A 16,128-nucleotide genomic window follows, 5' to 3' on the forward strand; every position below is an offset into this window, starting at 1 on the left:
AAAAGAAAAAAAAACTATTTAAAAATAAAAAAAAAGTACTTGAACTTTGAATTTTTGTTTTTCTTTGAACTCTCTATAAAATAATAATTATAATTTTTTCTAATTACATAAATAATAACACTTTTTATTAATTTTAGAAAAAGTATTTTCGTTATTTATATTAATTGTAATATTATTGTTAATTATATTAGAGAATTATTATTATTTACATTAATTATTATTGAAAAAATGATAACAAATAAGAATAATAATAAGTTAAAAAAAATAAGAATAAAAAGAAAAAATAATAAAAGGCTCAAAAAAGAGTAAAAATCAAAGAAAAATAATAAAACGAAAACGAAAAAATGATAAAAATTAAAAACAAGAAATAATAATTTTAATAATTGCAAAATTGCAAAATTGAAATTGAATTCTTTTAATAGCGATATTTATTTTTGTAATTAAACAAATAGAATTTAAACAAAAATAAACGAGAATTAATAACAAAAATCCAATTAAATAATGAACGTTCATTAAAAGTCGATTAATCGGAAAGAAATTTTTCGAAAAAAAAGAATTAAAAAAATAGAATTGAAAAAAATAAGAGAAAGAATTTTTAAAAAAAAATTAGAGAAAGAATTGAAAAAAATGGTAAAAAGAGAAGAAAAAAGAAAATAAATAAATTCAAAGAAAATTTGAAAATTAAAAAAAAAGGATTCTAATTCGATAGCTGAATGTCCTTAAGCAAATCACTGGAGTGTGGAGTGATGCTGTACGTTGTTTCAGTGCTCGCTTCACTGTTTGCACCATCGTTGTGAATATTATTCAACGCCGATGTTGTTTCATTTAATTCGCGCATAATTCCAGCCATATCGTCGTCGGGATCGAACTCCTGACGCGCCTCGACAATCACATCATTCTCCAACGCTTGACACTCCATTGTCATTGGAATCTCCTCATTTGTTGGCGTTTTCTCCTCAAACTGCAAATCGAACATGAAACAAACAAAAAAAAGGAAGTTTACTTTTTGTGTAAAATCGTTTTTTTTCAAAATTTACTTATTAAATACACAATTAATTATTATTGTTTATATTTTCAAAAAATTTTAATATATAATTTTTCGGAAGAATCCAATTATTTCCAACAAAATTTTCATTCAATTTCACATAAGAATTCCATTATTATCTAAAATTTGAATAAATCCTTCGAAACAGTTCAATTATTTTTTTAAATAGTAAAATTCTTTGCAAAAATTTAATTAATTTAAAAAAAAAATTTCATGAAAAAATTGAATTTAAAAAAAAAATGTTAATATTTTTGGAAAAAATTCAATTCTTTTCAGCAATCAGAAAATTCGTCACAAGAATTCAATTATTTTCTACTAAATTTTGATAAAATACTGCTCAAGAATTTAATTATTTTCATAAAAAAAAAAATTTTGTCACAAGAATTCAATTATTTTCTTCAATTTTAAGAAAATTCTCTACAAAAAAATTTAATTATTTTCAATTTTAAGAGAATTCTCTACAAAAATTAAATTATTTTCTTCAATTTTAAGAAAATTCTCTACAAAAATTAAATTATTTTCAATTTTAAGAGAATTCTCTAGAAAAATTCAATTATTTTCTTCAATTTTAAGAAAATTCTCTACAAAAATTTAATTATTTTCAATTTTAAGAGAATTCTCTACAAAATTAAATTATTTTCTTCAATTTTAAGAAAATTCTCTACAAAAATTAAATTATTTTCTTCAATTTTGAGAAAAATCTCTAAAAAAAATTCAATTATTTTCTTAAAAAATAAAATTTGACACAAAAATTGTGTCTCAAGAATTCAATTATTTTCATAAAGAAAATGTATCACAAGAAGTCAATTATTTTCTTCAATTTTGAGAAAAATCTTTACAAAAATTCAATTATTTTCTAAAAATCTGAAATTTGATACAAGAATTGAATTATTTAAAAAAAAATTTAATAAAATTCGTCGCAGAAATTCAAATATTTTTCAAAGTTTTATTAAGATTTTTTAAAAACAAAATTCAATCTCTTCTTTCTTCACATTTCTAGAAAAATTATTTTCATAAATAATTAAAATCTTTTTAAGAATTCAATTATTTTCAATAGAATTCAATCTAAAAAAAATTCGAAATATTTTTTTGTTATAAGAATTTTATTATTTTCTTAAAAAATTAAATTCTTCTATTAAATTATTTTTTTAAAAAACTACATTCTTTTAAAGAAAAACTCGAAGATATTCTTCAGAAGAATTTAATTATTTGAAAAAAAACTCTAATAAAATTATTTAAAAGAGTTTTTTATTCTATCAATTTAATTATGTTCTATATTTTAATAAAATTCCTTGAATGAATTTAATTATTTTAGAAAATTGTAATGAAATTCTGAGAAGAATTTAATTATTTTTTTCAGAAATTTTAATTAAAAATCAATGATCAAATGTTTAATTTCAATTATTAAGAATTAAGAAACACGATTATTTAAAATTTTATTAAAATTATTTTGAATGTAATTAAATTTTTTCCTTAAAATTACATTGAAAATAATTGAATTCCTCCGAATAATTTTATTATTTATGAAAATAATTGAATTCCTTTGTAAAATTTTCTTATTTACGAAAATAATTGAATTTTTTGAAGGAATTTTATTAAAAATTTTGAAAATAATGATTCTTTTAAAAGAATTTCATGAAAATTGTTGAAAATAATTAATTTTATATTAAAATTCTTGAAAATCATGAAATTAAAATTAATTAATTAAAATTGTATTGAAAATAATTGTATTGCTCTAAAGAATTTTCTTATTTTATTAATTTGCTGGTAATTAATTTAAATGAAAAGAAGAAAATAAAAATAAAAACAAATACAAGATATTCAAATTAGAAGAAAAATTAATTTAAATACTAAAATAATATGAAAACTTTTTGTGAAATTTAGAAAAAAAGAAAGGAGAAACTATAATTATATAAAAGTCTCATTTACCCTCATTGGCTCCAATTTACACTGCAGCGGTAAATTCATGTGAAAAACACAATTTGAATCGAAAATAACTGGCACTGGCTCGTGGCATTCAATATCTGCCATTGACGCTCCGCAGGCCTTGAACAAAACCTGATTGTGATCCTGAAAAAAGGGAAAAACAAAATATATTTTAACAAAAAGCTTTTTAAAAACTTTATGAATGAAAAGAAAAAGAGAAAAATATATAAAATTGAAAATAATGAAAATAATGAAAAATAATGAAATTATTAGGTACGAAAAAAATTTCTCTTTTAAAAGAATTCTCTATTTAAAGAACACAGAAACTAAAAAACGACTCTTAAAAATACAGAACAATGAAAATACAATTAGAAATTCTAAAATACGCTTTTTTAAAAATACATAACAAAATAAAAAAAGTAATAAGTAAAAAAGTTTCTTTAAAAATTAATAACAAAAAATAGTTAAATATTTAATAGAACTTCAATATTTTTGTAGAATTTTTCCAAAAAATTATGTATTTAAGAAACAAAATGTTTTTTCCCTCTTTTTTCTTCTTGAACAAAAAACTTACGCTTAATATATGCTTTCGACAATGTTTCGCTGAGGGAAGTGTTCTTTCACCGCATTTAACTCCTCCTTCAGTGAAAATACACTTTGGAATGCTCGGCGGTTTTTGCGATTGTCCCTCCGTTGCCTGGGAATTTCAAAAAAATATATACAATTAATTTCAATTTCTTTTTTTCCAGAAAATAAATTTCCAATTTAATTTTTAATTTTTTCACTTCGGAAGATCGATTTGAATTTATTAATTTCAATTTTTTTTATATTGAATTTAATTGAACAATGAATTTATCAAGAAGAAAAATTTCTAAAGAAGAGAAAATAATAATTTTGCGAATCGAAAAGAATATTTAAAAAACCTGAACTCGTCGTTCGACGGATTTCCGATAAAGAATTGCCTCGAATCCACTTCGTCTGTGATAACGATTCAACGCCTTTAATTTGTCGTAGATCTTCTTTTCCTTTCCGCTTTCCTTCGGTTGATTATGAATACTGCCTGCAATTTCAATTATTAATTATTAATTATTAATTTACAAAATTGTTTTTTTTTCTTATTTATCTATTTTTCTTCAATTCGAAAAATAATTACAAAAATAGAAATTAATTTTTATTGTAATTAAAAAATTTACAAAACGGAAATTAATTTTTATCGTAATTACAAAAAAGAAATTAATTTTTATTTTAATTACAAAATAGAAATTAACTTTTATTGTAATTACAAAAATTACAGAATAGAAATTATTTTTTATTGTCATAATTGTAATAATTTACAGAATAGAAATTAATTTTCATTACAATTATAATTTGCAAAAACAAAAAAAAAGAAAATTTGTATTTTTAATATTAAAAGAAAGAAAAAAAAATTGTATTTTTAATATTAAAAGAAAGAAAAAAGAAAAAAGGAAAAAGAAAAGAAAACTTACACAGAGTTTCCTTCTCCTTCTTCAATGCGTGAAGATACTTTCGCCTCTTCTCCCTCAATGTGTATTGCAAACGGCGAAATTGATCAATGTACAGTGACTGTAATCGAATGAGTTTCTCACGGGCGATGTAAATCACCTCCTCGGCAGTGAAGATTCCGGCGTGCCTTAAAAAATTAATACTAATGATTCAATAGATAGACAGTGTCTTCTTCGTGCCAAAAAAGCAACTAAAAGAGAAGATAAATAGTCGACAGTCAGACCTACGGAACCAAAATATCAACGATAGAAAAATAAATTACAATCTCAATCGATTACAAAAAAGGAAGGCGAAAAATAAAAAAAAAATATAAAAAAAATTATTTCAATAAAATAAAAAACTCAACAAAAAATAATACTCAACAAAAATAAAAAAAACTATTCAATATCTTTGTACAGAAATATTAGAAAAAAAAATTTTCTAATTAAATAAAAAACAATGTAATAAAAATAAATTCTACAAAAAAAGAATACAGAAAGTAAAAATTAAAATAAAAATAAAATAAAAAAAAAGAATAAAAATAGAAAAATAGAAAAAAGAATAAAAATATAAGAAGAAATTAAAAAAAAGAATAAAATAGAATAAAGAAAAAAAAGTTTAAAAAAAGAATAAAATAGAATAAAGAAGAAAAAGTTAAAAAAAAGAGAAAAATAAAAATTAAAGAAAAAATAGAAAGAGAAGAAAAAATTAAAACAGAGAAAATAAAAAGAGAAAAGTAAAAGTTAAAAACAGTGTGGAAGAAAAAGTTAAAAAAAATAAAAAAAATAATAAAAATAGAAAATCATAAAAAAAGAATAAAATAGAATAAAGAAGAAAAAGTTAAAAAAAGGGAAAAATAAAAATTAAAGGAAAAAATAGAAAGAGAAGAATAAATTAAAACAGAGAAAATAAAAAGAGAAAAAAAGTTAAAAACAAAGAAGAAGAAAATTAAAAAGAAATGAAAAAAGTTTGAAAAAGGGAAAAATAAGAAATTAAGAAAATATAAAAAGACAAGAAATAAAAATTTAAGAAAGAATAGAAAAAGAAGAAAAAAATTGAAATAGAAATAAAAAAGAAAGAAAAGTTAAAAAAAAAGAATAAAAATTAATATTTTTCTGAAAATTAGCTGAAAATTAAAAAGAAATGAAAAAAGTTTGAAAAGAGAAAAAAATAAGAAATGACGAAAATATAAAAAGATAGGAAATAAAAATTTAAGAAAGAATAGAAAAAGAAGAAAAAAATTGAAACAGAGAAAATAAAGAAAAAAACAGTTAAAAACAAAGAAGAAGAAAATTAAAACCAAAAAAATTGAAAAGAAATGACAAAATTTTGAAAGGGGGAAAAAAATAGGAAATTATGAAAATATAAAAAGATAAGAAATAAAAATTTAAGAAAAAATAGAAAAAGAAGAAAAAAAATTGAAACAGAAATAAAAAAGAAAGAAAAGTTTTAAAAAAAGAGAATAATATTAAAACAGAAAAAAAAATGAAGTGAAAAAGTTTGAAAAGGGGAAAAAATAAGAAACGACGAATTTTTTAGTTGCTAAAAATATTTGAATTCTTGTGTCAAATTTTAGTTTTTAACGAAATATTCGAATTTTTGGAGAACCTAATTGAATTTTTGAGAAGAATTTTAATGTTTAAGAAAATAATTGAATTTTTTAGAAGAATTTTCTCCAAATTGATGAAAATAATTTAGTTCTTGTAAAAAATTTTTTTGTATGTAAATAATTGAATTTTTGTGGCAAATTTTAGTTTTTTAAAAAAATAATTGAATTTTTGTGAGAAATTTTCTTAAAATTAAAACTTTTTTAAATAATTGAATCACTGCGAAAATTTCGTTATTTGGGAAAATAATTGAATTTTATTAAAAGTTTTTTAAATAATTGAATTTTTCTGACAAAATTTTTTTTTACTAATATAATTGAATTCTTGTGTCAAATTTTAGTTTTTAAGGAAATATTTGCATTTTTTTTATTAATATAATTGAATTCTTGTGGCAAATTTTCAAGTTGCTGAAAGTAATTGAATTTTTAAAACAAATTTTATTTTTTTTTAAGAAAATTGAATTTTTGTGTCAAATTTGAGTTTTTAAGAAAATAATTGAATTTTTTTAGATACTTTTCTTCAAATTTTTTTAAATAATTGAATCCCTGCGAAAAAATTTATTATTTCTACAAATAATGGAATTTTTGCAAAATTTTAAAAATTCTTCCGAAGAATTTAAGAAAAATGTTTAAAAATAATTTAATTTTCCCTGAAATTCAATTAAAATTGTATTTAAATGAATTGAATTCCATCAAAAATTTCATTTTATTTATGAAAATAATTGAATTCTTGAATTGAATTTTATTAAAAGTCTTTTAAATAATTGAACCAAAAAAATTAAAAATAAATGAAAAAAGTTTGAAAAAGGGGAAAAATAAGAAATTAAGAAAATATAAAAAGATAAGAAATAAAAATTTAAGAAAGAATAGAAAAAAAAGAAAAAAATTGAAATAGAAAAAATAAAAAGAGAAAAAACAGTTTTTAAAAAAAGAGAAAAAAATAAAAAATTGATTAAAAAGATAGAAAAGGAGGAAAAATCCAAGAAAAGAATAAAAGAAGAAAAAAATAGAAAAGGAAGAAAAATACAAGAAAAGAACAAAAGAAAAATTCAAGAAAAGAATAAAAAATAGAAAAGGAAGAAAAATTCAAGAAAAGAATAAAAGAAGAAAAAAATATAAAAGGAACAAAAGTCCAAGAAAAGAATAAAAAAGGTAAAAAAAAGAAAAATTCAAGAAAAGAATAAAAAAAACTGAAAAAGAAAGAAAGTTTCAGAAAAAGAATAAAAAAACTAAAAATTAAGAAAAATACAAAAGAATAAAAAATAAAAGAAAAAACAAAACTAACTAAACTACGAGAAAAGAATTACTTTCTTCTAAATACGGAAACAATAGCGCAAGCTCAAAGCAGTTCTAGCGAATTAATTTCTTATCTACGGAAAAATATTATAAAATGCTCTGTTATCACAGAATTTCTTTTTTTGTCTCATTAAATATGTAGTGATTCGAGAGTGAGTGAGTGAGAGAGAAAAAGAAAAAAGAAAGAATTATTTTTGCGAATTCATTCTTTTGCTTTTTTTTTGTATTAAATCAGCAACGTACTTCAACGGATCCTCTTGAGGACTGTGAACACTTTCCGTGTCACTGTCGTCGAGAAATGTTCCACGTACTGTGTCGCTGACTGTCGCCGCTTCCACATCGCTGTCCGATGAACTCGCATAATCCAAAATATCGCTCACTTTTGCATTCACTTTTGATGCCTCGATTTCCGCTTTAAATAGGAGGAAGAGAGAGAGAGAGAGAGAGAAAAGAAAAAGAGAAACAAAACATTATTTTTAGGCAAAACTTTAAAACACAAATTTAAGAATTATTTTAATAATTAACTAATTAATTAAATTATTTACTTCTCTAGAGCAATTCAATTATTTTCAATACAATTTTAATCAAATTTCTCCAAAGAATACAATTATTTTTCAAAATATTAATTAAAATCGATTATTTTCAAGAATTTTAATATAAATTCAATTATTTTCAACAAATTTAATATAAATTCAATTATTTTCAACAAATTTAATATAAATTCAATTAATTTCAACAAATTTAGTATAAATTCAATTATTTTCAATGAATTTAATATAAATTCAATTATTTTCAACAATTTACATAAAATTCTTTTAAAAAAATCATTATTTCCAAATTTTTAATAAAATTCCTTTTTAAAAAATCCTCCACAAGAATTTAATTATTTTCGTAAAAAAGAAAATTCTTCGCATGAATTAAAATATTTTCGTATAAATAATAAAATTCTACAAAGGAATTCAATTATTTTTTCATAAAAAATAAAATCTTTCGGAGGAATTCTATTATTTTCAATACAATTTTAGTAAAATTTCTCTAAAGAATACAAAATTGAAGAAAATAATTTAGTTCTTGTAAAAAAAATTTTTTTTTTATGTAAATAATTGAATTTTTGTGACAAATTTTAGTCTTTAAGAAAATAATTGAATTTTTATAGATAATTTATTTTAAAACTTTTTTAAATAATTGAATCCCTGCGAAAAAATTTATTATTTCTACAAATAATTGGATTTTTGCAAAATTTTAAAAAGTAAGTGAATTTTTGAGAAGAATTTTATTAAAATAATTAAGTTCCTGAGAAAAATTTACTATTTATTGACATTATTGAATTTTTTCGAAAAATTAAAAAAAAAATGTTTTAAAAATAATTTAATTTTCCCTGGAATTCAATTAAAATTATTTTTAAAATAATTGAATTCCAACAAAAATTTCATTATTTATAAAAATAATTGAATTTTATTAAAAGTTTTTTAAATAATTGAACTCCTGTGAAAAATTCAATTATTTTTTAAAAAAATTGAATTTTATCTGAGAATTTGTACAAGATTTTTTTAAAATAACTGAAATTTTCGAGGAAATTAATTTAAATTGTATTTGAAAATAAGTGAAATCCTGATAAAAATTTTATTATTTATATAAAAATTATTCAACTTTTTACGAAGATTTTTATTATTTATAAATTGACTTTTTACAAATAATTTTATTACAATTATTGAAAATAATTGAATTCTTGATAAAATTCAATTACTTTCAAAATTTTCAGTAAAATTAATATAGAAGATTATACTCACTGAAGGGATCCAAAATATTTGTTTTGTCCGGTAAATTTTGCGAATCCTTTTCTGCTAAATTCGATGGTTTCACATAATGATTGAGATTTAGAAGCAGCATTTCTGGCGTTTGGGGCAAAGAATGCTTTGACGTTGATTTAATTCGAAGAAGTTGTGCTTTTCTCGTGTGTTCCGGACAATATCTACCGAAAAAAAAAATTCACTACAATTTCAACTAAATAAATAGATTATTATTTTCTTGACTTTTTTTTTCTTTTTCCTGTTTCTTTTTTTAAAGTAACTTACGAAGCTTCGCGACGATCCAATTTTGGCGCCGCATTCTGACATTTCCTTCCATTTGTATTGTAAACAAAATTACATTGTTTAAACGGTGCATTTGGATCCTCCAAAACGTGTTTCACACAAAATGTATAACCATCCAAACAAGGCTGATTGCATTCATACGAAAGATATAAACATTTCGTTTGTGTTTCCTTCAATTTTTTACCCTGATTCACAGGGCAAACTGTCGGCATTGCCGTTTTTGGCACACGAAACATTTCCAAAAAAAATTATTCACTCACTTTTTTTCCCTGGAAATTTTGTAAATTTTATTCCCTTTTAAATTTTATTAAAATTACAAAAAGAAAAAGAAAATTTTAAATTTCTGTTAGAAATTTTAAATTTTCCCGCGTTAATTATACAATGTCAATAGAAATCAAAACAAATGTTAAATATCAAAAGTTGGATTCTTAATCAAATTAGCGACAAAAAAATGTATTTTTTTGTCTAACGTAGAAAATATTTTCGAGAATTTGTTAAAATAATTGATATATATTTTTTTTTTTTACTTACCGAGGCTGATTTTCTAGATGATATTCTAAAGTTTCACCACGTTGTTGTTGTATTTATCACCTCTGTATACGTAACGAAAGGCAAAATTGCATAAATATATCACAATTTCATCAGTTTCACTATTGACTCACTTTTCAATCGTTATTAATATTCATAATTAAATAAACTCTTTTAATTAGCACACAAACTATTGATAATCACAAAGACATCAAATTTCACAAAGAATTTGACGCAGTGAGAAAAAAAAACACGAACATCTCTCACTTCCTGCTTCTTTGTTGCGCCATTTTTAATTTTTAGTTCCTTTCTCTTCTGCTCAGAGGGCGCTGCCTTCTATTTCTAGGAAATTAGTTTTCTATATATTTTCGAAATTCTTTAACGTTTTTAGCTTTAGTTTAGTTTTTAGTTAAAAACAGTTAACAACGTTTTGTAACGTTTGTAACGTCTTTGTAACTTTCTAACAAAAGAAAAACTCGCGTTGTTTCGAACACTTTCGAATTAGAGTTCAAATTGATTAAAAAGTTGTTTCTACTTTCAATATAAAAGGTGAGTATAATAATTACTTCATATTATTTTTTTAACTCTAGAAAAAACTGTCAAAATAGAGAGAAAATTTTTGCTTTAAATCCAAACCATCCAAACCACTTGTTTTTTTTTAATATTTCTTACTAATTTGACAGAATTTTTTTATTTTAATTATAAAACAAAAGCGAAAGAAACTGAAAATTAATTTCCATTCGAGGGGATATTTTTTATTTATTAAAAATCAAGAATAACTTTTATAATAAATATTTAGGAAATCAATCAAATGCAAATTCTCCGAAAAATTTTGAGGTTAGGTTCGTTTATTTCTTTTTTGCAAATAATTTCTTCGCTTCTAACAAAATTATTAATGAAAATATAAACAAAAGCACTTGGAAAATCAAATATTTTTCGCTATTTGTTTATAAAACTTTTTATTATAAATAAATAAATACATAAAATTACTTTAAAATACAACAAAAAAATAATAAAATATAGATTTTAAAATGAAAAAATAAAAAAATGGAGAAATAATAGAAAAATAAATAATACAAAAATAAAATATAAATAATAAAATAAAAATTAATAAATAAAAAATAATAAACAAAAAGTAAAATAAAAGAATATTTATAGAAAATAATTAATAAATAGTAAAAACAATAATAATATTTTCGTTTATATTAAAATAAAAATATAATAATAATAAATAATAAAAATAAAATATCCAGTTAATATAATAAATAATAAAAATAAAAAATAAATAATAAATAAATAATAAAAGTAAAAATTCACAATTAACAATAAATAATAATTTTTTTGGCCCAAAAACTTAAAAATTACTTTCCCAAAGAATAAAACCAGTGAATTTTTATTTTGAGTAAAAAAATGTTTATTTTCTAAATAAATAGACTTTTATAAATAATTATTTATAGAAATTAAGCAATAAATAATTAACTGTGAATACAAATATAACGAATTAAATACATACGAGATTAAAATATAATACTTTAAAATGCGTGTCGTTTTTTTAAATTAAAAATTTAACATTCATGTAAATAAAATTGTGTATTTACAATTCTTTTTTCTTCCATTAAACATCAATGTTTAAAAAATAAGAATCTTAAATGTTTCCTTCTCTTAAGAATTCAAAAATAATGTACATAATTTTATCCTATATTTTGATATCGATCCTAATTTACACTTTTTCTTTTTTTTTTGTGCTAAGTTTCTATATAATTTGAGAGAGACTTTACAATAGATTTTTATTCTTCGTCTTTTTTGTGCCAATATTTAACTAACAATTTTTTTTTAACCAAAGAAATTAATTCTTAATTTCCTTAGTCAAATTTTTAAAATTTTTTTTTATTTTTAGTTTTTTATTATGAGAATAAAATCATTATAAAATTATAAGAGATAATTATAATGGTACTGTATTTAGAATACAGTAGTGTATTATAATTATATTGTTATAATTTTAATAATGATGAATATTAAAATTAGTAGGAGGGAATTTTTGAGAGATATTTTCGTATATATAATATTAATTCTACTACTTGGTCGCTTCGTGAGGAAGGACAACTCGTTTCGTTAAACCTTGTGTATCAATTAAATTGACATCATCTTCATCGATACATTGCCCATCATTATTACCCTCGATTGTCTTTTGTTTTATTCTCAATGATTCGTTTACGAAATTACAAACTGTATTTACATAAACGTCACGATATGTCGTGAAATGTTTAACGTGAGGGGAATCAGTAAAAAGAACCATTTCAACTTTAACACCACGTTCGGCTCGACGAGTCGCAAATTTTTCCACGTCCTTAAAGACAAATTTTTTTCATTTATTTTTTTTTTTTAATAAAATAAGAAATAATAGATATTAATAGATATTTACCGCTGATGATATTAGAGTGTCTGTGTTGGAATAGAGGAACAATTGAGGACATGAATAAGGCTCTTCGGCCAATGATGCTAGACTTGCCATCATTTTTCCCTTTCTTAATGACGACTGAATGAAAATCTAGAAACAAATAAATAAAAAAGTTTATATTTCATTTTATTTTTTATAAAATCCAGTTTGACTTACTTCGACAATCCAAATAACAGAGAGAAAGAATGTAATGACAAATGACATCGGAATATTTGTCAGCGGATGTCCACCAATTATTGCGCTAATTGCTCTATATAATGATAGAACTCTTCTCTCTCCTGGAGCACTATCGAAAATTACTCCTTTAACCTTGAAACAAAAATTATTAATCTTAGAATACTTCGTTTTAATTGTTTACAAAAATAATAATTCTCTAAATTTTTATTTTACAGGTGAAAGAAGAGAACGTGAAAAAGTTTTCTTATTATTCGGATAACTTCATATTCCACAAAAGAAAATTTTGGGTGAAATTAAAAAAAAAATTCACCTGTAATTAAAAATTACGGGTAAAAGAAGACAACGTGAAAAAGCTTTCTTATTATTCGGATAACTTCATATTCCACAAAAGAAAATTAAGGGTGAAATTAAAAAAAAAAATTCACCTGTAATTAAAAATTACGGGTGAAAGAAGACAACGTGAAAAAATATCCTTATTATTCGGATAACTTCATATTCCGCACAAAAGAAAATTAATCAGTCACAAATTCCTTATAAAAAAATCCAATTTATTTCAAAAATTAATACCTGAAATGGCGATCCGGCTTGTTGCATTGCAACACTTACGTATTCATAAAGGAACGCACCACCATTACTAAAAATATGAAAAAATATTGGATGTTCACCCAAACTTTTATCAAGTAATACTTGAACTAAACGTTTTCCTATATATGGCATTTTATCTCTTCTTAAAAATAGACAATCCACTGGTGCTGTGTATCGTAATGTAATACAACTGTCGAAATAACGAAAACAATTATGAAAAATGTTTTTCTTATTTTTTAAAAAAAAATAATATTCATACCTTTTTTCTTCATAAATTGCACTATATTTGGCAAGATATTTATCTTGACAACCGGCCCAGCCGAGGAGAACGACCACCGGTCGTTTGTCTTCTTCATAAACGAAAACAAAATCATCCCTGCGGTCTTGATTGTCCGTTGCGGAAGTGATGGTTGGATCTTTCGGTGAAACAGGAAACGAGGGAAACATTATATAATAATCCAACTCTTCCTGGTCGGTCATCCTCGTCTGGGCCTTTAAATAAAATTATCTCAAGATAAAAAGCACCAAAGAGAATTTAGTTCCACTTTCTTTCTTTTTTTTTATTTACTATCACACACCAGGATAAGAGATACTGATTCTAAAAAAAAAACCTCTGGCGTCGATGTGCTGGCCAACTTTGGAAAAGCCAGGATCGATAAAACGACATCAGCAAGACTGCTGCGTCGACACTCGGACGATCTCGGCAAATATTCATATTATAAACCAAACCCCGGGCAAATAATTCAAAAAAAATTTGCAAATATTAAAATATATTTTGATTTTTTTGATATTTTAAAAATACGTTTCAATAAGTTTTTTTTTAACTTTTCTGTTAATTTCTTATTTGTGATATCAGTATTCAGGGAAAATTTTTCTTAATATTCGGATAACTTCATACTTCAAAGAGCAAATTAATTGCAAAGGAACTCCTATAATAGGTCAACTCAATGAATTTTTTGAATTATGCTTCTCTTATGCGAAAAATAGAACAAAAGTATTTATTATAAAAAGAATCAGTTAATAGTAACACAATTGAAAGAAATAATTATAAATAATTCGGAAGTAAAAACATTGCCTTAAAATAATCGTAATCTTAAAATTATATTAATAATAATGATAATAATAATAATGATAATAATATCAATAATAATGATAATAATATCAATAATAATAATAATAATATAGTATATGATTAAAAATAATAATAGCAACAATAATTGTAATAGTAATAAAATAATAAAAATAAAAATGTCAACTTATAAGTGAAAGGTACTTTAAACATTTAATTGCGCTAAAACGATAATAATGCTTAACCTTCGTGTTCTACATTGTTAATATACATATATATGCTGATAATATTCATTTGTAATATCAAGTTTATCGTCGAAAGAGTAAATTTATGTTTTCTGCATTATTTTTTGGCCTTGACATTCGTTTTTTTTCCTTGCATTTTTTCATTGCCAAAACGCTTCAAAATCAAAATACAAAAAAAGTATGTTTTTCCAAAAATGTAAAAATCCTTGAATTTAAAATTCAATAAATTATAAAAATTTAAATGGTAAAAAGAACTAAATTAAATATAATTGAACATTCTTTTAAAAATATTTATAAAATATACAATAATTATTGAAAATTTTTTTTTAATTAAGTAATACATCGAAATAACTAATAGTTATTAAAATGAAAATGTTAATTTAATTACTTCCGTTTCCGTGGAAAATAAATTCATCATCATTAAATATAAAAGTTTTATTTCTATTTTATTTTTATCAATGATGAAACAAGAGTAGAAGGATAAGAAAAATGTTTTCCGGTAAAAATTTTATTTTATTACTATTACATTATTATTATTGCGAGTAAATTTTTATAAATTAAATTCTCTTTAGTTGAAAATAAAAATTTCGCAAAAATCAAGGGAAGCACGTACCTCTAAAGAAAATGACGTCACAAGCGGAATTTCGCTATTATATATATATGACTCAGATGATTTATTCATTTATTGTATATAGAGACGAGTTTGAACGAGTAAAAAAAGCAAACTGTAATCATCACGTTAATACTATACATATATATATGGGAGAGAGAATGACTCTTCATTTTCTCCTCTCATTAGAATATTATAATGTTGTGTATAGAAAACTGTACTACATTAAATTTATAATGTGTAGATTTTTTGTTTAACAATAATCATTAAATTTATTATTAAATTTTTATTGAAAAATTACTGTATAATGACAACAAATTTTTAGAAACTGAAATTTTGAACTGAAGAAAAGAATATAATTTTTATTATTTTACTGCGAAACTCCGCTTGTGAATTGTAATATAAATACGATAAATACAAATAAATATATTTTGTAAATACAAATTAGTCCAAATAATTAAAAAAAATAGTTTTTTTTACAAAAAGAAAATGAATAATAATTAAATAACAATATGAGTTAATTGAACTTAAAAATAATTAAATTTTTAAAATTATTATTATTATATTAATAATTATTACTCGAATTATTATATATTATTATTATTATTATTAAATAATTAATAATTAAATAATAAATTCTATTCTATTAAAATTGTCTAATGTCAACATAAACATAACCTATAAATTTTAATTTTTCGAAAGTCAGTTAGTTTTTAAATTTAAACCTATACAGTTAGTTATGAAAAATTATTTTAAAAAAATAAACATTCCTTCTAGTATATTAAAATTGTTATGTATATTCAGTCCACCAGTGGGTAATTAAATTACATAATAAATAACACGTACATATTAATACAAAATTATCCAGAAATGATGATAACTTTCGTGAATTTTCGGATTTCTTCGGGTCGATTATTTGCTATAGTTTTAACATTTACCTCGCCCCGGTTTTTCAGCGTCTGTTTGCGCGCTCCGATACTTTAGCAT

At 21.8% G+C, this 16,128-nt stretch overlaps 2 protein-coding genes across 5 annotated transcripts; both read right to left on the reverse strand.

Moving 5' to 3' along the window:
* Positions 1-491: 491 nt before the first annotated feature.
* Positions 492-10,305, reverse strand: LOC122512517 (KAT8 regulatory NSL complex subunit 2). 2 transcript variants are annotated; one of them, XM_043628399.1, is made up of 9 exons: positions 10,001-10,305; positions 9,452-9,738; positions 9,167-9,348; positions 7,620-7,788; positions 4,459-4,637; positions 3,895-4,031; positions 3,546-3,668; positions 2,975-3,115; positions 492-961 (listed from the first exon to the last, which is right to left on the reverse strand). In XM_043628399.1, exons 2-9 carry the CDS (start codon positions 9,703-9,705, stop codon positions 698-700), a joined length of 1,449 nt encoding a protein of 482 aa, XP_043484334.1. In that variant the 5' UTR covers positions 9,706-9,738; positions 10,001-10,305; the 3' UTR covers positions 492-697. The 2 variants fall into 2 exon arrangements, with proteins under 2 accessions (XP_043484334.1, XP_043484335.1); XM_043628400.1 differs by having other exon boundaries at positions 493-961; positions 4,459-4,622; positions 10,001-10,304.
* A 1,242-nt stretch (positions 10,306-11,547) lies between these two features.
* Positions 11,548-16,102, reverse strand: LOC122512518 (transmembrane protein 53). 3 transcript variants are annotated; one of them, XM_043628401.1, is made up of 6 exons: positions 15,145-15,291; positions 13,477-13,709; positions 13,200-13,407; positions 12,612-12,764; positions 12,420-12,545; positions 11,548-12,344 (listed from the first exon to the last, which is right to left on the reverse strand). In XM_043628401.1, the coding sequence occupies exons 1-6, from the start codon at positions 15,211-15,213 to the stop codon at positions 12,072-12,074; spliced, it is 1,062 nt and encodes a 353-aa protein (XP_043484336.1). In that variant the 5' UTR covers positions 15,214-15,291; the 3' UTR covers positions 11,548-12,071. The 3 variants fall into 3 exon arrangements, with proteins under 3 accessions (XP_043484336.1, XP_043484338.1, XP_043484337.1); XM_043628403.1 differs by lacking the exon at positions 15,145-15,291 and adding an exon at positions 15,988-16,102 and having other exon boundaries at positions 11,549-12,344; XM_043628402.1 differs by lacking the exon at positions 15,145-15,291 and adding an exon at positions 13,796-14,076 and having other exon boundaries at positions 11,550-12,344.
* Positions 16,103-16,128: the final 26 nt, after the last annotated feature.

The sequence above is a fragment of the Leptopilina heterotoma genome, unplaced genomic scaffold (genome assembly GCF_015476425.1).
Source record: "Leptopilina heterotoma isolate Lh14 unplaced genomic scaffold, ASM1547642v1 Lhet_123, whole genome shotgun sequence".
In the NCBI taxonomy this organism is placed as follows: Eukaryota; Metazoa; Arthropoda; class Insecta; order Hymenoptera; family Figitidae; genus Leptopilina; species Leptopilina heterotoma.